We start from the raw sequence: 21,263 nt of genomic DNA on the forward strand, positions 1-21,263 counted from the left end.
TGCTAGAAAAAGAAAACCTCAGAAAACTAGAGATAGAAGGAAAGTTCAACATGTTTTTTTGTGTTTTTTTTTTAATTTTTGTTTCTTTATTGATTTTAGAGAAAGAGGAAGGGAGGAGAGAGAGGTAAAAACATCGATGAGAGAGAACATTGACTGGCTGCCTCCTGCATGCCCCCTACTGGGGATCAGGCCCACAACCTGGACATGTGCCCTGACTAGGAATCGAACTGGTGACCTCTTGGTGCATGGGTTGATGCTCAACCATGGAGCCACACCGGCCGGGCTCATCATCATGTTAAAGTGTATTTATGCAAAACCCACAGCTAACATCATACTCAATGGTGAAAGACTGAAAGCTTTCCCTTCTAAGATCAAGAAGAAGACAATGAAAAAAAGAAAGAAAAATGAGGAAGACAATGATGCAATTATACAGTATTGTACTGGAAGTTCTAGCCATTATACAAGAAGGCAGAAAGAAGGAAGCAAGGGAGGAAGGAAGAGGTGGATGGCATCCTAATTGGTAAGGAAGAGATGAAAAAAAAAAAAAAAAACACAAAAAACTACCTCTATTTGTATATGGCATGATCCTATATATAAAGAATCCATAAGAATGCTACTAGAGTACTAGAGTTAATAAGCAATATCAACAATGTTGCAGGGTATAAAATTAACACTCAAAAATCAACAATCAACTGTGTTTCTGTAGACCAGCAATGAACAATCCAAAAGGAAATTAATAAAGCAATTCTGTTTATAAGAGCATCTAAAAGAATCAAATATTTAGGAATAAATCTAACCAAAAATGACAAAAGACTTGCACACTGAACTATAAAACATTGCTGAAAGAAAATGTAAAAGACTTAAATAAATGGAAAAGCATCCATGTTCATGGACAGGAAGACTTAACATTATTAAGATGTCAATACTACCCAAATCAATCTACAGATACAGTGAAATCTCTATCAAAATTCCAACAATTTTTTCAACAATCCTCAAATTTATATGGAATTGCAAAGAACCCCAAAAGCCAAAACAATCTTGAAAAGGAAGAATAAAGCTGAAAGATCCATACTTCCTGTTTTCAAAATTTACCACAAAGCTACAATAACATGGTACTGGCATAAGAACAGATATATAAACCAATTAAACAGTTTAAAGAGCCCAGAAATAAACCCTAACATATATGATTAATATGATTAATTGATTTTTGACAAGGGTGCCAAGACCTTTTCTTTCCCCTTGTCTTTTCTGGTAACAGCCATTCTAACAAGTATGAGGTGATATTTCATTGTGTGTGTGTGTGTGTGTGTGTGTGTGTGTGTGTGTGCGCGCGCGCGCGTTAATCTTTGTTGAGAGTATTACAGATGTCCCCTTTCCCCTCCTTTGTCCTCTCTCTCCTGGTTTCCATCCTACCCAGGCCTTCACCACCCTGTTGTCTGGGGAAAGGACATCTTTTCACCAAATGGTTCTGCGAAACTGAATACCCACATGCGAAAGACTGAAGTTGGACCTTTACTTTACACCATATAAAAATTAATTCAAATGAACAAAAGATAAGTAATAAAACTATAAAACTCCTAGAAACATTCATCAGAGTAAATCTTTGGATTCAGCAATGATTTTATGGATATGACAGCAAAAGCACAGGCAACAAAAATGAAAAAATTGGACTTCATCAAAATTAAAAATGTTTGTACATCAAAGGATCCTATCAAGTAAAAAGACAACCTACAGAATAGGAGAAAATATTTGCAGATCATATACCCAATAAGAGATCATATCTAGAATATATAGAGAAGTTCTTAATCTTAACAACAACAATAAACAAGCATCCCAGTTCAAAAATGGGTAAAGTACTTAAACAGACTTTTTTCCTAGGGAAGATATACAAATTTCCAGTAAGCATAGGAAAAGATGCTCAAAATTATCATAAGGGAAATGAAAATTAGAACCAAAATAAGATATTACTTCACATCTACTAGGATGGTTATACTTTTTAAAAAAACTGGAAAATAATGTGCTGGTGAGGATGTGGACAAACTGAAACTCTCTTGCATTGCTAGTGAGAATCATGCAGCCGCTCTGGAAAACAGTTTGGTGGTTTCTCAAAAAGTTAAACATAGAACTATCACATGACCCGATAATTCCACCCCTACATGTATATCCGTAAGAACTGAAAGTAGGGACTGGAACAGATATTTATATAGCAATTTTCACAACAGCATTATTAACAATAGCCAAAGGTAGAAACAACCCAAGCAGCCATCAGCAGATGAGTGAATAAACAAAGAAACACACATGCGCGCCCGCGCACACACACACATACACACACACACTCACACACACAATGGGATATTATTCAGCCATAAAAAGGAATGAATATTTTATATATGCTATAATATAAATGGACCTTGAAAATGAAGTAAGCTAGACACAGAAGAACAAATATTGTATGATCCCATTTATATGAAGTACCTAGAATAGACAAATTCATAGAGAAAGACAGTGGAATAGGGTCACTAGTGGTTAGGAGTGGGAAGATAGGAAGCATTGTTTAATGGCCACAGAGTTGTTTGGTGATTATTAAAATTTTGTACATAGAGGTGATGGCGACACAACATTGTAAATGTATTCGTACCACTGAGTTGTACATTTAAATACAATTGGTTAAAATGATAAATATGGTATGTATATTTTACCACAGTTTTTTAAAAGAAGCATTAGGTATACTTGTAAAATTGCTTTTGGTCATCAGGCAGAGACACAGGATGTCTCAAACGCTCAGTTCTTGGACCATATTTCTAATGGACAAGGATGTAGTTTAATGTCATTAAATTTACTCAGCTTCATAGTCAGACTTTATCCCCAAATGCAGTGCTTTAGGATTTTAAAAGAACTTCCATCCATTTTAACAAACTTAATTGTTACATCTACATTGAGCAGTGGCCAAAATCATAGCATATTTTTGTAGATGTCAAAGAAGTTCAGCAAGGTTAAATATGTTCAAGTAAGGAAAAACAATTCATGCAAAATATTTAACACGGCATTTAGCACAAAGTATTCAATTAAATTTAGCTATTATCATGTTATCATCCCTGGTGTATAAAATGTTCTTATTTTACAGGCAATTCAATCTTGATCTGATTTATACATTGACGGTTATGAAATAGGCTCACTTTTTAAATTTACTCTAATATAGCTACTCAGATGTCTTTACCTTACCTTGGATTGCTGCATCATTCAGTATCGTGATGTAAAAGGGCAAAGCAACCCAAAGTCTGTGGTTTATGTCTTGGACCCTGAGGAGTTCTTTTCTAGAAAGATGTCTCTAATTATTGAACCAGTGAAAAAACATTGTTTGGATTAAGGGTTAAAACTCAATAAAGCTATTTTTACCGAGATCAATCTGATAGATGCTCCTCTAAAACCGCGCAGTCCCTGTGGGCAGCGCCCCCGTGAGCCAGCGGAGGGAGAGCTTGCTCGCTGTGCACTGCGCAGCGACCCTGCAATGCCCAGAGCAATGGGCAGAGTGTCGAAGGGGAAGGCCCAGCACCCTAAACATGTCCACTGAGGCTGTCCCAATATGGGCTCAGAAACAGTCAACTTTGACCATGAACGTCACCCCAAGGAGGGCCTGGGTTTCTAGCAATCAAGACAGTTATTCAGTTGGCTGCAGGCATGAGCTCTGTGGAATTGTTTTCGTTATGGGAAGACAGAAGAGGTGAAAAAAGGAAGAAATTTATTTTGTCATTTATAAAGAGCAAGGTAGCACTCACTCAGCTTCTTGCTTAGGAGAGCAACACAGAAAGTTATGTGACAATTTCACAGCTCCTATATGGCGCAAAGCTCCTCTCTTCTAAAAATTTAGTTCTTGTCTCATGTGTGAAATGATCATAGCTCAATTTGGAGAAAAAAAATTTCCTCAGACCAGTCCGACAGTCTTCTCCTCCCCTCATTCATGTGAAGAGCGAGAACAATGCATAGATTAAGTCTCCTGAGTATGTCATTTCTCAACTAATAGTGTAAGAACATAGAACTTTAATCCTTTTAAAGTGTGATTTTTATATACAATAAAGCCTAGATTAGCCAAAGTATTAAAGAATATGGAGTTCTGCTTAATTAAATTTTCTGACCTAACTTACAAGTCACCAGAAAATACATTGTTTCTTCAGCCATGTTTGTGATTAAAAATTGCCCTAATGTCCAAATCCACTGTCCTACCTTAACCAAAAGGTTCAGTTGAAATACAACTTTGCTTCCCCAGAAAGAACACTCCCCTGTGCTGCACATACGCTGTTCAATGCAAGTGGCTCACTCCTGCACAGTATTGTCCCAATCTCTACATTCTTCTTAGTTACCTAATCTCGCTGGTGCTACATGAGAAGACTTTTTAAAAAACAGTCCAGCCCTGGCCAGTTTTCTCAGTGGTTAGAACGCCAGCCTGTGGTCCAGAGAGACCCGGATTCGGTTCCCACTAAGGGCACGTACCTTGGTTGCAGTTTGTCCCCGGCCCTGATTGGGTCCTGCAGAAGGCGGGCACTTGATGTGTCCCTTTCACACTGATGTTTCTCTCTCTCTCTCTCTTCCTCTCTCCCCCTCCCACTCTATCTGAACAAAAAATGGAAAAATGTCCTGGAGTGAGGATAAAAAAATAAAATGGTCCAGCTTCATTGACTATATAACAATATCTGTCCCATGAAAAATGTCATTATTATTTTAACAAAGTTAGGTAAGTAACATGTTAACCATGTTGATGTCTATGTCTAGTAGAAAACAAGGCCCATATCTGATTTTGAAGAGGGGAGGATTTTAAATGTAAAAATACTGAAATGAAGTACAGAGTTTCCACATAGAGTTCATTTGAAAGGGCTCTAAGACTGGTATAGAGACAACAAAGTCAGATTCAGGATATACCAGTTAACTGAGTTTACATCAGTGTTCCAGAGGGAGTCAGGAGTAACAAATAGTTCAGAAATACAGAGATCAGAGGAGGACTGAACTAGTGCACTGAGAGAAACATCTTCTCAGACAATTACATTGTCCTTAATATTAATCCCAATTTCATAGGGAATATAGCTTGTTCTAAAATCTCTGCTCTAGAAAAATCCATTTTTAGCAATCGGAATAACACAACATTTTTCCATGCAGGAGTCCAAAAACCTGTGCTAATACTAGGATTGAGAGGAATTTTCAAAGTCAGTCCTTAAGTCAGTCAGTCCCTTAACATCTCTGTTCTTTAATTCATTTGAGTTTTGACGGAGACGTCCTACCCTTCCTCACAAGGAAAGATGGACTCTACCAAATGCAAAAGAGTAATCGATGGCAAGCAATGAAAATAGATGTCAAAACTCACAGGTTTGTTTTTTATACTATCTAGTAAGCTTCCTTACCAAGAATTTTAATAAAGTGATTTATATTTTATTATTGCTTTAAGCATATTAAAATGCCTTTGTTCACTTTGTAAACCCCACACACAAAGAAACTGCTGCACTCAGATTTGTGACACACGTATTTGGTGGTTAATATAAGCAGGTTAATATGTTAAAAAGAACTCGACACAGAAATTATTAATGAGTAGAACAAGGTCACTACTTCTGAGCTGAGGTCACTTACAAAGAATGCACCAATGAAATTAAGGTTGACTTTTATTTACTTGACTATCTTCTTACATTGGATTCCTTTGGCAACATATCTTTAAACATTTAAAGCCCTGTTTACAAGGAGGCTCTGAAAGAAGCTTCAAACCATTATGTGTCCCTAATTGAATTCCCCAGGAGTCCGGTAAACTCAGAGGAATAAAGAAAAATCATAACATTTGCTAAATCATCTCAAAACATATTTCACTGCAAGGTTATGTGACCTGTTCTTTGAGGTTCAAAGATGAATGAGGAAACACTACTGAATGCTTCATTATTTAGACTAAAATCAAAAAGAAATTTACCTATTAATGGCAAGCTAATTAAATCAATCCAATTTTTAACTTCTCTTCCAAGAGAAATCAAATAACAAATAATAATAACATTTTATACTGTACGTGACCACTCTGCTGGAATAGAAAAGCTCTCGGGGGGGAGGGGGGCATCTTGAACCAAAGACAAATATTCTCCATAAAGGTATGAGACAGACCTACCAAAAATCTGTAATCCCCAAGGAAAGGAGCATTTTATCTGCGAATTCAAAACAAACTCAAGTAGAAGAAGAAAAAGTAAAAGTTTTGAGCAACCAATTAGTTTATTAACGTGTCACCTTCCCAATTAACTTCCCAGTTCTCATATTACTTTTAAATAAGCTTTTATGACTTTTATTCATCGTTCTTTCATGTACTCCTGTGTTTGTTGTGACTACTAAGCAAAAACATGTGGATTTCAGCATTTCCCAAAGAATGTTAAATCCCTTTCTACTTACCTGGTTTGTATGTTATTCCAGGGGGGAAGAGGAATCCCTGTTGGGCGGCAGCAGCAGCTGCCAGGGTCCGCTGGTCATGTGGGAAAATTGGGATCATGAGCGGAGGCATGTGACCCTGAACCTGCTAAACAGAAGAGAGCCTATGATCAGACAGAGAGCAAATGTATGCCAAGAAGTATTTGTTTTTCACTCCTGGTGGTGTGGCTGGTACCCAAACAGCCACCCACTTCCACCTTCATTCCAAATCTGCTCCCTCCGAAAATTCAGGCCAGATGCGCCCGAACCCCCTCTCACACTCCATGGGCACACCACGAATGTGGCCTCACCGGCTTCTGCTTCACCCCAGCCCGCACTGGGCCGTAGCTAGTGGTTTTCTTTTACCTTGACTTTATTTTTCCTTTCATTTTCTTTCCTTTTTCAAACAAAGAAATAAGTTGCTTCTTACAACCGTACAATGTTAAAAGATTTTACCCTCACACAGGCTTTGCATTCTGTGCTTTATTTTAAAAACAATATTTAGTATCCTTGGTCAGAAAATAATGTCTAATTGTTATATATTCCAAAAGCGGTATCTCCCTAGTTTAGGAATCTTATTTCAAAGCCTCACTGCATTATGTTAAACATATAGCTCTTCAGATTTAAGGCTACTACATCTTGGCTCCCAATTAAACTAATATTCTTTGCCATACACACCTCGATGGAACATATAAATTGCTTGTCTGGCTAAGCAGTTTTACAGCTTTATGCACTACCATGTAGCTCAGTAATTATGGAGTTGTATTCAGAGAGCATTTCATAATAAATCCTACTATATCAAATTTCATTTGACCTCAATAAATGCATCAAAGAGCACAAAAATGCAAAATAGAAAATCTTCACTCTCTATATCAGTATTTGTTTTCCATATAAAGAAAATAAGAGCTATGACAGAATCATGCCTGTGGAAATCACATTTTAATTTCCTCGCTCCCTTCTTTACCCTATGCGTGCTGCCCCGATTCCAGGAGAGCATCACAGGAAGGTTTTGTCTTGGCTTTTAAAGCCTGATTTTATAGGTTGAACTACAGGACTTTTGTTATTTAAAGATCAAAACTACAGTGTATTAACAGAAATGATCTTTTAGTTCAAACTGGGTTTCTGGCCTCGTTAGTAGTATAAAAGGGCTACATTATATTCTGTCTAAGATACTTTTACCACTAATTCTACCAACGCCAAACCCTTCCCCCATTTAAATTCCTAAATCTTCTCTTAAGGCAAAATTCCAGATGCTGGTTGATGCCCCTGTTCAAATAGCACTCACTCGCCTGTCCTGTCCTTGTTCCCTCCACAGCCAGGCACAGAGTGCAAAACGCTTCTGTGTGGGTCTAAGAGGTTTCATTTACCCACAGTTTTTCTCTGGGGAAAGCCCTCTGATGTGGGTTAATAAAGGGCAAGCAAAAAATAAACACTTTACAGTATTTTTCTGAATTCATTTCTCAGGAAAATCAACTTATAATAAAAAGGTCTTTGTGCAATTACTACCTTGCCAGTGGGGCGTGAAAGAAAGTAGCTTTGGGCAGCTATTTCTTCCATTTTAGCTGAGGTAAGCCCAAGTTTCGTCCACTGGAGTACAAACTGAGCCTGCTTAAGCTGGAGCGGATCCCCTGGTGCCCAGGTCTCGCCTTCAACCCTGAGGGAAAGCACTGCGTGTGCTGCTCAAGTCCAGCTCCCTGGGACCTGACGCAAATCTGAGATGTCAAAGATGAGGGCGCTGTTCTTCATCAGAAAATAAAACAGTGTCTTCTGTGAGTGACTACTGTTCAGGGCAAGAGTGTATCAAAGGACATAATTTCCTTTACTCTTAGAAATGTGGTCCTAGCACATAACATAGATGCTTCACACTCTAAAGGAGGGAAAGAAAAAAGTGAGTCATCTAGGCATCATATTTAATCTTTCCTTATTTCATTTAACACACATTTATTAAGTTATTTTACTTATTTATGTACTATGTATTTATGTATGTATGTATGTATGTATGTATTTTGATTCTCACCCGACAATATGCTTCCACTGATTTTTAGAGAGAGAGAAAGACATCAATCAGTCGCCTCCTGTATGTGCCCCCACCGAGGATCAAACCCATAACCTAGGTATGTGCCCTGCCTGGGAATCAAACCTGTAATCATTTGGTGTATGGGATGATGCTCCAACCAACTGAGCCACCCGGCCAGAGCTATTAAGCTATTATTATGTGTTATGGTCTTGGGAAGTAGCTGGGAAAAAAAATGGAGGCTACTTAGCTTGTGTAGAAAAAAATACACTATCTTCAAATATTCGAAGGAATGATATATGGAAGATGAACCAGATTAAGTTTGAGCAGTTACAAAGGGTAGTACTAAGCTAAAAAAAAAGAAGAAAGAGAGAGAGATTTTAGGGAAGCTTAACGCTAAGAAGAATGTTCTAATAATGAGTTATTCAATAATCACTGATTAAAGAGGGGTATGCCGTGTCCCTGGAGGTGGTCAAGTCAAGGTTGCATCCCTCCATGTTAGAAATTCTTGAAAGGATATCCGTAACTAAACCCCTGATTAGATAATGATCCATAGAGCCTTTCCAAATTCATAATTCTATGACTGTTTAAAAGTCAAGATTAGGAAGATAATGTGACATAGTCATTCTTTCATTCAGTCAGTACATATTTATTCAGAATCTACTCTGCCTACAAAGGCTTTGCTGTCAAACAGTCCGAGCTTGGAGCCATACGCTGCCATTCTGTTGGCTGTGTGATCCTTTCTGAGTCCAGCCCATCACGGGAAAAGCTGAGCTAACGAGACTGCCCTACATGGTTATTGTGAGGCTAGAACAGACAAGGAAAGTAACACTTGTGGCACAGTGACTAGCACATGGCAGGCACTCAGTAAACATTAGATCCTCACTCTCTGTTTTACACAGTTTGAATATTCAGTACTAGAAAATGATCGCTTTATTGATAAAAGAAGAAACCGTGGGTCTTACCCATAACTCTAATTCAAAAAATAAAACATGAGCCAACTAAATAATTCTGTTTGGCAGGCAGAGGCTTGTCCTGTTCTTAGCAGATACCATGCCTCAGAGGGTATTACCCCATCCCGAGTATCTAGAAAACCATGAAAAAGAAGAGGTGGGGTTACCGGGATCATTTGAAGATGTAATTTGGGATCTTTAGTATTATTCATTAACCAACATCTTAGAATGAAAACATAATTTTATTTTTACATTGCCGCCCAAGCTCTTCAGGGCATAAAGCAATTAGGCATCAGACCTTAATTCTTGAATATTGTTGCCTGAAAATATTTCCTTTGTAATCTGCTATGTATAGGAGATAACTAAGTAAACTATCTAGGGTTGTTTTTAATGCCAACGAACTGTAGGTGTTTCATAGTAACTTAAGCTATAATAATTTAGGGAAGTTCCTTTCTGTCCATCACCCTCTACAAGATAGGATGTGTAAGAAATTTTAATGCTATTAGTCCAGAGGCAGTTTCAACAAATTGAGGGTCAAAGTAAATAAGGAGGGAAACAGAAGGCATAGGAAAAAACAATAGTAATGATAGACTCAGAGGTGAAATCAAGTTTAGAGTTGAGCTAACCTAGTAGTACTCCAAGTATGCTCCCTGACCAGCAGCATCAGCAATACCTGAGAACTTTAAAAAGCAAATTATGGGGCTCTACCCCAGACCTATGAATCAGAAACTCTAGGGTTGGATCCAACTATCTAAAATTTAGACTAAAATAATCCAGCGCAGTGATGCTTACACTTCAGTGTGCATCAGAACCCGGAGGGCTTGTTGAAACAAAGATCGCTCAACTCCACCCTTAGCCTCTGAATCAGTAGATTTGAGATCTAGGCCTGAGAGTGTCTTTTTCTAACACGTTCCCATGTGAAGCTGGTGCTGCTGGTCTAGGGATCACTCTTTGAGAATCACTCATCGAAATCAAACCTCATCATTCACACATGGAGACAGATGACTAGAGAAGGTAAAAGATACACACTGAGGTCACACTGCCTATGACAGAGCTGGCTCTAGAGTCCAGAACTACTAATTACCCTGTCCAGGGCCTTTTCCATTCCATCACATGGAGTCCAGTGACAGAAAAAAAAGGGGAAATCACATGTGTACACTTTTTGGTAGAAAAAATCTGGAGATCTGCAACTAAAAATAATCTTATGTTTCACAGATGTATTGTTGGAGGTGACTTTGGAGTATGGATATTATATTTGTTTAGTTTTAGTTTCTTTTGTCTTCTCTCTCATTTTGCACCCAGAACAACTTGATCTTAAATCTACTATAACTAATTCCAATAATTTATTACAATACATTCATTAGCAATGATCATTTAGCTCCAAATGATAAGATTTTCCTTATATTAAGTAAAACAATGATATGAAAATTCAAAGTGCCCTTTACTAAAGATAAACCCAACTATCTAGTGGCCAATTAGAATCCAGGCTGAGAGATGATAAAAAGCTCCTTTCTAAAAGCTCTAATTACAGAAGTAATAATAGTGATGGTAATGATGATGATAATGATAATCACAGAAGCTTGTACTTTTCAGTGTTTCCTATATGTGAAGCACAAGTGATTTACATGCTCTATCTCATTTAATCCTCAAAACTCTAGTGTACTTACTGTTATTATTCTGATTCATTTAAAGACAAAACCATGAGAGGTTAAGTAATTTTGTCAATTAGAAAGGGATGGAGCCATGATTCAAGTCCAGGTAAATCTGGCTCCAAGTCCATACTTTTATTTTTATTAATGTATTTTTTTAATTTTATCTTTGTTACAGATGTTTCTCCTTTTTTACCCCATTGACACCCTCCTCCCCATCCCCCCGCCTCGTCCCTGGCTTTGTTGTCCATGTCCATCGGTTATGCCTACATACATATAAGTTCTGTGGTTTATCTCTTCCCTCCTCCCACCACCCCTTCTTCTGAGGGTTGTCAGTCTGTACCCTACTTCCATGTTTCTGGGTCTACCCTATTCCTCAGACTGTTCTGTTCATTATATTTCACAAATAAGTGAGATCATGTGATATTTGTCTTTCTCTGCTTGGCTTGTTTCACTTAGGATAATACTCTCCAGGTCCTTCCATGTTGTCTCAAAGGATAAGAGATCTTTCTTTCTTATAGCTGCATAGTACTCCATTGTGCATATGTACCCCAGCTTTTTTACCATTCCTCTACTGATGGACACTTGGGCTGTTTCCAGATCTTAGCTATTGTAAATAGTGCTGCTACAAACTTGGGGGTACATATATTCTTTGTGATTGGTGTTTCAGGTTTCTTAAGGTATATTCCTAGAAGTGGGATCACTGGGTCAAATGGAAGTTCAATTTTTAATTTTTTGAAGTAACACCATATTGTTTTCCAGAGTGGCTGCACCAGTCTGCATTCCCACCAGCAGTGTACTAGAGTCCCATTTTCTCCATATCCTCGCCAACACTTGTTGTTTGATAATTTGTTGATAGCAGCCATTCTGACAGGTACTGGCATAAGAACAGGCATATAGACCAGTAGAAAAGAATAGAGAACCCCCAAGAAATGGATCCAAGACACTATGTTCAATTAATATTTGACAAAGGAGGCAAGAGCATACAGTGGAGTAAAGACAGCCTCTTTAAAAAATGGTGTTGGGAAAACTGGACAGCTACATGCAAAAAAATGAAACTAGACCATCAATTTACACCATAGACAGAAATAAACTCAAAATGGATAAAAGACTTAAATGTGACCCATGAACCCCAGAAAAATTCTAGAAGAAAATGTAGGCAACAAAATTTCGGACATCATACACAGCAGAATTTTCACTAATACATCACCTAAGGCAACAGAAACAAAGGGAAAAAAATGAACACATGAGACTACATCAAACTCAAAAGCTTCTGTACAGCAAAAGAAACAACCATCAAAATGGAAAGGCAACCCACTGTATGGGAGAGCATCATTGCCAATGATACAACAGATAAAAGGTTAATTTCCAAAATATATAGAGTACTCATACAACTCAACAAAAGGAAGACAAAGAACCCAATTAAAAAATGGGCAGAGGAGCTGAATAGACACCTCTCCAATCAGGACATACAAATGACCAAGAGACATATGAAGAAATGCTCAACATCACTAATCATCAGAGAGATGCACATTAAAACAACAATGAGGTATCCCCTCACACCTGTCAAGTCCATACTTTTAAGTATCATATTATATAAAGCATAAAGTCATCTTTTGCTTAACAGACCTAAATGAGATAAGAAATATAATTCTTTGTGATAACAAATATTTGACTGAAAATTTTATAAATATAATTGTAAATTTACATAAAGTTGTAATAAATAATACACAAAAGTCCAATGTATGCTTTACCCAATTTCCTCCAATAATAGCATCATGAGAAACTATAATTTAATATCACAATGGACATTGATACAATCCAACAATCTTATTCAGATTTCCCCAGTGTGATACTATTTTAAAGGAATTATGTACCTTAAAAATTAGCAAGGATAATGGAGGTCAATGAATATTTCCAACTACCATCTTATATAACAACAACAACAACAACAAAAACTCACTAGTACAACTCACCGGCACAGAGCCATGTGCTGCATAACAACGTTTCAGTCAATGGCAAGCCACCTATATGATGCTGGTACCATAAAACTGTAATAGAGCTGCAAACTTCCTAATAGCCTTGTGACATTGTAGTCATTGCAATGTCTAAGGCAATGAATTATTCACGTGTTTGTGGTGCTGCTGGTATAAACAAACCTGCTGTGCTGCCAGCTGTATGACAGTACAGCACGTACAACTGCAGTACTAGGCTCTACCGTCCAGGTTCCTGCAACCACATTCTATAATATTTGCACAACAACAAAATCACCGAACAATGCATTTCTCAGAGCATATTCCTGTTGTTAAGTGGCTCATGACTGTAATGTAAGTGGAAAGTATGAATTAAAGCAATAATTTCCCCTTTCCTAGCTTTCCATTTATTGTACTTACTAGAAGATTACTGGGTGAAGGTGGGAAGTAGACAGCAAGGGCAAGTTAGGGGGAGAGGTAAGAGGGCTTGGTGGCCACACAAGAACACATAAGCATCCAAAGTACTTTCCTCCTGTGGAAGCCAAGTTAGGTTCACTGTGCTGAGGGTCAGTGCTTAGGGCAGATAGAGAATTCTGCAGATACAGAAAAGCCCCACCTGGTCTGAAGAAGGTAAGCCTGCCTTGCCTCTTCCTTCCCATCATCCCATTTTCCCATCTGCTGATATGCCAGGAAACGCTGTCACACTGGAAACAGCAACCTCCAAAAGTATTTTACTAAAGAATAAAAAAGTAATAGAATTCCCCTCACTTCATCAAAGAATAACCAGTCTCTACATGTGTTTTCCAAAGATGCTATCAAAAATTCAAATAGTGTCTTTTTTGCCTGAAAGTGTAGCTTTCCCTTAGCACAATTTCCCGGATACTTTAATTGTCCTGTAGATAAAGGGGTACATTTGATTTTGTTAAGACAAAGAAATCTTGACGTGGCCAAAAATATATCTGTGAGTAGGAAACTGCATTATTTTTATTGCTTTGGAAGTCAGCACTACCTGGCTGGATATGTAACTTGAAAGACTAATGAGAAACCAAGAATCTATCGTAGGTGAAGCTCAGTCAGTGCATCATGGAAGAAGCACAACACATGCCCCAAAGCACAGGTTTATTCCAGTAATTCTAAACGTCCCCAGTCCCTCACCAAAGCAGCTCCCTTTTGGGAAGGGTGGAGAACACATTCTTGATCAAATAGGGTGCGTGCCCAGGAATTTTAATTGTGTGGGTGTTGCTCACATTGTTCAAACAATTAAGACAGCGGCAGATGCTTGTGAAACACGTAGGTTCTGTCTCTTCCTATTTCTAAAACAGCATTGTTGCATCAACACTCGCCCCCTTTGTTTTCTCTGTGCTAAGTTGTTGATGATGCCATTTTTTGCCATCTGCCCCAGAGCTTCATTAAAGATACATGAATGGGCTAACTGGCCCGATATCTTGTGAGGAACAGGTGCTATTGTTTGTCCCTGAAGACTTGCACTAAGAATATGACTCAGAATACTTGAGAAAGAGCATCTGCAGCAGTCAGTCAGAGAGCAACTTGGCAGGGACCTGGCTACGTGCTAATATGCAAACACACTCAGGGGGACTCATTTTCTCTTTCGTGAAGATTATTTAACTTTTTTAGTGATGGGAAACAAGAAATGGAGTTGAAAATCATAAGAATATTAATGTCCATTACTGAGTTAAAGGCAGTACACAAATGAAGATCTTTTTAATGCTTTATTTCTAGAAAATCATTCCTCATGTGGTCTACTTGGAGAAAGCTTCTTTAATCTGTCGGAAGGGATGTATCCAGTGTTTATAAATCATGACAGAAGGAGGGAAAGACAGAAATAGAAAATAGAGAGTGAGAAAGAGTGATCAGAGAGCAAGAGGTGGAGTGTAGACAGAAAAGGTAGGGAGGGGAGGGAAATTTCTTTAAAGGCCATATTTATTGCAAAGAATAGCTGAGTCATTTGCATGGTGTTAACCACTGTAAAAGCCCCAGTGTCTACAGTGAAAGAAATAAAGGCTCCAAAAACCGTACATTAAAAGCCTTCAAGGTCAGGGACATGACTTCTTACTGTCAAAAGTGCATGCTTAGCCCTATATGGACCTCAGTTAATTCTGTTGAGATAGGAGGGAAAGGATCTCATTTGTTAGGATAAATGGTGCCTTAGCATAAAAACCCTTTTAGTTTCAAACCTTTTTTGTTGTTGTTGGTAAAATCTGTCTAAAATGTTAGGACTCTTCTTAGGCCTGCCTTAGAAAGCATAATGCTGTTGGTTAACACACTGAAACTAAACTTCTCTTGGTTGACCTGTCTGAAGTACACAAAGGAGCCTTATATTATATATGTCCTACCTAAGTATTCACTAATTGTTTCACTTCATTAATCATCTTTCCCCAGGTAAAATGAGTGTCCTGAATGGCCTATATTTTTCTGTATATTTCTGTCCCTTTTATATTTCTGTATACACCTCTTATCACAGGGCTAAGAACATAGTAGGCACTTTGTGTCAAATGATCGACCCAAGAACCATTTAGGATCTAAGTATTGGTTTTCTAAGCACCAGTGTCGATAGGATAGCATTGTTAATGCGATTGCAAAGGGTGAACTGTCATTCTCATTCTAGAAGAGAATAAAGAATGACTTTTAAAAACATCTTGATATCACCTTGCTTGCTTTTCTTGTCTTATTTAGCAAACCTCTGGCTGCTATGGCTAATGAGGATAGCAAATCTTTGCTTCCTGGAGAATCCAGCTAGTTCTAGCAGGAGAATATAAACAGGAGCAATTTTCATCAGGAACAATTCTGGGACACAAAGTCTTTATACCATCTGAGAACGCAGAGTCTCCTCTTCCTAGATGTTTCCCACCAACATCCACTCCAATAAATAGACATTGTACAAATAATGTAACTGAATCCAGATGTGGATCCTGCTTTGATTGGCTTTGTTTGTTTGTTGATGGCAGGATTTTCTCTGTCCTTCTCTCTCTCCCTCCTCTCCCCCCACCTGCACAAGAATAATATACCACTTTGTTTTCATTGTTATTATTCATCTTTAATATGCAACTACTTCCTAGAACTTACATACTGCTGCCAGTACTCTTTTCAAGATCCTCACTAAAGGGCAAAGAAAACCCTGAAAAGGTAGAACAGACTAGAGATATTACAGTTTAAAGGCATCATTTTAAAAACTAAGGTTTTAACCTTTCAAAGTCATATGTTTTCATTTGAATTTTAATGAAGAGCTAACTTTATACTTGTTTATATATTTGTTATGCATGTATACTATACTTCAGTGAAAAAAATTAAAGAAAAAAGAGAAAACAGTTCCGGTAGTTTACTTATCTTTACTAATTTACATTATTAAATATATTTACTAGAGAACCTAAATTAGCCACAGGGGGAATGGAAAAGACACAGCTTGTCCCTAGCTTCACTATGTCTCTGCCCCCTCACTAATAAGAGTGATACATGCAAACAAAAGCAATTCTTTTTACTAGATTGGTCTTGAAGATAGCTGCTTCAAATCTACTTCCCAGCTCCCTTCCTTGGATACACAGGAGAGAAATGATCATTGAGAGTAAGAGTACAATGACTTCATCTATTAGGTTAGTAGTACATATTTTAAAAATCATTTTTAGGTATATATTCAGAGAGAAATGTTAGCCCTGAAAAGAGCCAATCCTGACCTTTGTGTTAACTCCATTTTTAATATTCTCAACATACTGTATACATTCCATCTATTGCATTTTCTAAAATGGGCAAATCCCACCCTGGCCGGTGTGGCTCAGTCGGCCGAGCATCATCCCATACACCAGGAAGGTTTGATTTCTGGTCAGTGCACATATCCAGGTTACAGGTTCAATCCCCTGTCAGGAAGCAACTGAGCAATGTTTCTCTCTCACATGGATGTTTCTCTCTTTTTCCCTCTCTCTTTCTCTCTCTCTAAAAAATCAATAAAAATATATTAAAATAAATAAATAATAAAGTGGGCAAATATTTCATTAATCTACTAGGATCATTAGTAATCAAGCATCATTGTATTATCTCTCATGGGTACATGTTTATTTATTTATTTTTTTAAATATTTTTTCCTTTAGTCCTGGCTGGTTTGGCTCAGTGGTTAGAGCATCCACATGCAATCCCGAGAGACCCGGGTTCGGTTCCCGCTAAGGGCGCGTACCTCGGTTGCAGTTTGTCCCCGGCCCTGGTTGGTCGTGTGGGTGGCAGCCACTCGATGTGTCCCTTTCAAATTGATGTTTCTCTCTCTCGCTCTTCCTCTCTCTCCCTCCCACTCTACCTGAACAAAAAATGGAAAAATGTCCTTGGGTGAGGATTAAAATATATATATATTTTTTCCCCTTTATTGACTTTAGAGAGAGGAGGGGAGAGGGAGAGAAAGATAGAAACATCAATGAGAGAGAACATGGACTGGCCACCTCCTGCATGGCCCCCACTGGGGATTTGGCCCACAACCTGGCATGTGCCCTGACTGGGAATCGAACCGACAACCTCCTCGTGTGTGGGTCAACGCTCAACCACTGAGCCTCACCAGCCGGGCAGTACATGTTTAAATATCAAATTCTCTAAGAGAAGGACATAGACTTAACCCTAGCGTAATCATACTTCCTCATATCACTTACTTATTTGTTCCCTTACCCCCTAAAATAAAGAACTCCACACATATAGAATGACCTCTTAAGCTCCCAAGAAACTGTTACTACATAAGAGAAGTCAACAGTGCTTTTCATCATTCAAATATTCAACATCCATTTACTGAGCACCTAGTGCTATCCTCTCGGTACCACGCTAGGCACTAGAAATGCATAGCTACCTTAGAGTCCATAGCCTCCTTTTATCAGGTAGCAGTGTTAGATTTGTTTTCACTTACATAGTAGCATAAATTATCCGGTTTGTCAGCTTACTTTGGAATAGGGTCAACAGAGAAAGGAAAGATTTGTTTAAAAAAGAAAACTAAATTACAACAAAAATTCCATTAGGTGTCTTTCCACAGTCTTCCTATGGTCTATAGCCCCGAAAATTTTTGAGGGTATTTATGAGGACAAAAGTCAGATTACTTTATGAAATGGATGATAAATGTTAATTAAATATGTTTAAATTATCTTACTATGTTTTAAGAAACTCTCACCAGGAGGGAAGTAGAATATCCTGGCCATAAAGAAATTAATAAAACATGTTATGCAAAAGTAAAATTTATGATTCATTTGGAATTAGATATCTACCACCTTTTCAATCCATACAAATGCATAATCTTGTCAATTAAATATTATTGTTAAGGTCTAGTAGTATGTTAAAATCACTTTAAAGTGCAACTAAGGAAAATTCATGTGTGTTTATTACTCCTTAAGGATCTATTAGTGGGTATTTTATTCAGATTCGAGCTGTAAAATCTGCATAAACTCAGCATATTGTTATCCCCATGTGTGCATTTGTTTGGTTAAAGCAGAACAGCAAATCTCAATTTTTGCAACTTCTGGAAAAGTCAAGAGAACTAAAACAGTCTTAATTTTAATCAGATACAAACAGTTATCACTACAGAAGTGAAGAGTTGACTATTATGCAAATAGTCACAGTTAGTGGTCACCAGGCCATCACAGAAGACTGAGCTAGTCAATTACTTTAGATATTTCCAAAGACTAGTGAAGATGAATGTTTCTCTTCTACCCTGTCTTATCTCCACAGAAGTATGAAACATATTAGAGACTAATGATTGTTGTTCTCAAATGGAAACCCCATTAAATACACAATGATCAAAGTGTTTTGCCAGGATGGAAATTAATTTTTTAAATTTTGTATAAATGCCATATAAAGATGGTAACATTTGTGAAGAATGTAGTATTTCTTTCTTTGTAACAACCAAATTCAGATATAAACCTTTCATAAACTTTTGACCTGTAATGAAGGCAATCTGGCTTTTACCCCTGAAGTATTTTACACAAGCTGATTCTGTTAGCAATGACCAGAGTTCAATTATTAAATTCCTCCTCCAGAAATGCAGATTTACATCTTCGACTACAGGTCTTGTTAAAATTATGCACCAGCAACTTTAAGGCTGGGACTTTGTACCTCCTCAGGGCTTAGTAAAACTCATTCTTACACGGAGTAGGGACCCAACAAGTATTTGCTACATAAATACATTTAAAAATGTTTGTTCTATGTTGTTTAAAAACTAAGCCACAACTCTGATGATTTTTTTAAATCTTCTGAATCAATTTGAAGTATTTTCAGCATTAACAACCTTCAAATTGAAGCAATGGGTAAAAACATCTCCTCCAAGATACTTTGTCAAAGTGATCTTTTCTTTTGACATGCCATGGTCTGACTTTGAAGTCCACTAGCTGGTATAAAAATACGAAACTCAACTGTATTCATTTATTTGAAGATCGTTTTTAATGACTGAGCTCCCCTAGTACATTTGCTGAAATTCTTCTACAGTATAATTTAGAGATGCCTCTACGCTTCTTTAATAATTTCATCATCATCAATTATAATCCTTACTGACAGAAATGATAAACTGTTCTCACCAGAAGAGGCAGGAATATAGTTTTCCAAAATAATAATAATAAAATGTTTGTTATGTCACGGTAGGCTGGTAGTGCAATATAGAACAAAGGTAGAAAAACATTTCAGCATCAGCTATCATAAAGAGCAGAAGCAGTTTTATCTTAAGCTAGAATGCCTGAGAAGCCTACTGTGAGAACTCTGACCAGAACATAAGATGTCTAAGCTATTGACAGTAGCTGGGGTTCAACCATAGCAAGTGGACTCTTCCTGGAAGTATCAAAGAGAGATGGTGTCTGTATATGTGATTTGGGGAAAGAAGGGCGGAGAGGTAAAATAAGGTGACCTTTAGAAGAAACAGATGAGTAAGGGCATATACAGTGACTGTAGCCACAAGTCAAATAGCCTTTGGGTTTTTACTCTTTACCACACTCAAGTATTTTCAGAGCAAGAAGTCACTGACATACAACTTTAATTTTGGAATGTCACCTACAACTCCTGCTCTCCCCTCAGCATGCACACTTACACATACACACACACTCATTCACACACACTCCCGCACCTTTACACCTGTCACCCCCAATTAAATGCAAAGTATGCCAACACTGAAGATGATCCTAAGGATAAGGTAACATGTTGATCTAAAAAGAGAATTTTTATTTTTATTTTTGTATCTTCATTTAGTACTATGTTCTTATTAAATAACTTAGATACATAAAGAAATGTCCCACCCTGGCTGATTTTGCCCAGCAATTAGAGCATTGGTCCACGGTCCAGAGAGTCCCGGGTTCGGTTCCCGCTAAGGGCGCATACCTCGGTTGCAGTTTGTCCCCAGCCCCAGTTGGGGTAGTGTGGGTGGCAAGATGTGTCTCTCTCACATCAATGTTTCTCTCCCTTTTCCTCCCTCTCTCCCTCCCACTCTATCTGAAGAAAAATGCAAAAATGTCCTCCAGTGAGGATAAAAAAAAGAAAGAAAGAAAAAGAAATGTTCCTACTAAAGACAGTAAGGTTCAAACTCTCTATCCTAGGCTGGCATTGCAATCACTGCACACGATGTTCTTAAGGAACCCCTCAAGCCTTTTTCCTATTACCCTGTACCATCTTTCTCCCCTACTCTCAAGAGCTTCTAAGGCTTTGTTTACACCGCTTTTCTCACTCACCTCTTAGAATGCTCTTTCCTCTCTTCTTTGACATCCCAAACCTGCCCTGCCCTTCAAGGTTCAGCCAAATGGAACTCTATGAAAATTCTCAAGTATAAAGTTCTTCCTCTCTGTCAAAATTTACACTGCACATACTGTGCTGAATTATTTAGTGGTTTTCATTTCAATAGTTGGCACTATTCTAGGCACTGGGGACACAGAAGTAGATGAAATCCCCTACCACTATCTTCTAGGAAAGACAGACAACATAGAAATGAATGCAAATACGTATGTTGATGTGTGTGTTTGTGTGTGTGTGTGTGTGTCACACATGAGCAAATATATAAATATAACAAATGCCAGTTGATAACAGATGCTATGAAGAAAAATAAAGACAATGAGATAGAGTTGAGGGGTATATGGTGGGACGTGAAAGGTAGTGGGTAGGGAGTAGGGGGGTTCTTTCAGAAAGGGGTGGTCAAGGAAGGCTTCTCTGAGGAGGGAATACAGCACAGGGTTGAATGACCTAAGAAAATGCTACATGGGACTATCTCAGAGAAAAGCCACTCGGGCCGAGGGCATGTGAGTGCAAA

At 37.9% G+C, this 21,263-nt stretch overlaps 1 protein-coding gene across 37 annotated transcripts in view; it reads right to left on the minus strand.

The window, feature by feature from the left end:
• The window catches only part of SOX6 (SRY-box transcription factor 6), a 509,394-nt gene that overhangs the window by 115,504 nt on the left and 372,627 nt on the right, over nucleotides 1-21,263 (minus strand). For 31 of the 37 annotated variants that reach the window (XM_036260192.1, XM_036260193.1, XM_036260194.1 and 28 more), the window contains one exon: nucleotides 6,406-6,529. The exons of 1 other annotated variant lie outside the window; for it this stretch is intronic. In XM_036260192.1, coding sequence (XP_036116085.1) covers nucleotides 6,406-6,529 — 124 coding nt within the window. The remainder of the gene's footprint in view (nucleotides 1-6,405; nucleotides 6,530-21,263) is intronic. 5 more of the 37 variants (XM_036260200.1, XM_036260186.1, XM_036260205.1 and 2 more) reach the window with 1 other exon arrangement.

This window comes from Molossus molossus, unplaced genomic scaffold (genome assembly GCF_014108415.1).
Source record: "Molossus molossus isolate mMolMol1 unplaced genomic scaffold, mMolMol1.p scaffold_m16_p_13, whole genome shotgun sequence".
Lineage (NCBI taxonomy): Eukaryota > Metazoa > Chordata > Mammalia > Chiroptera > Molossidae > Molossus > Molossus molossus.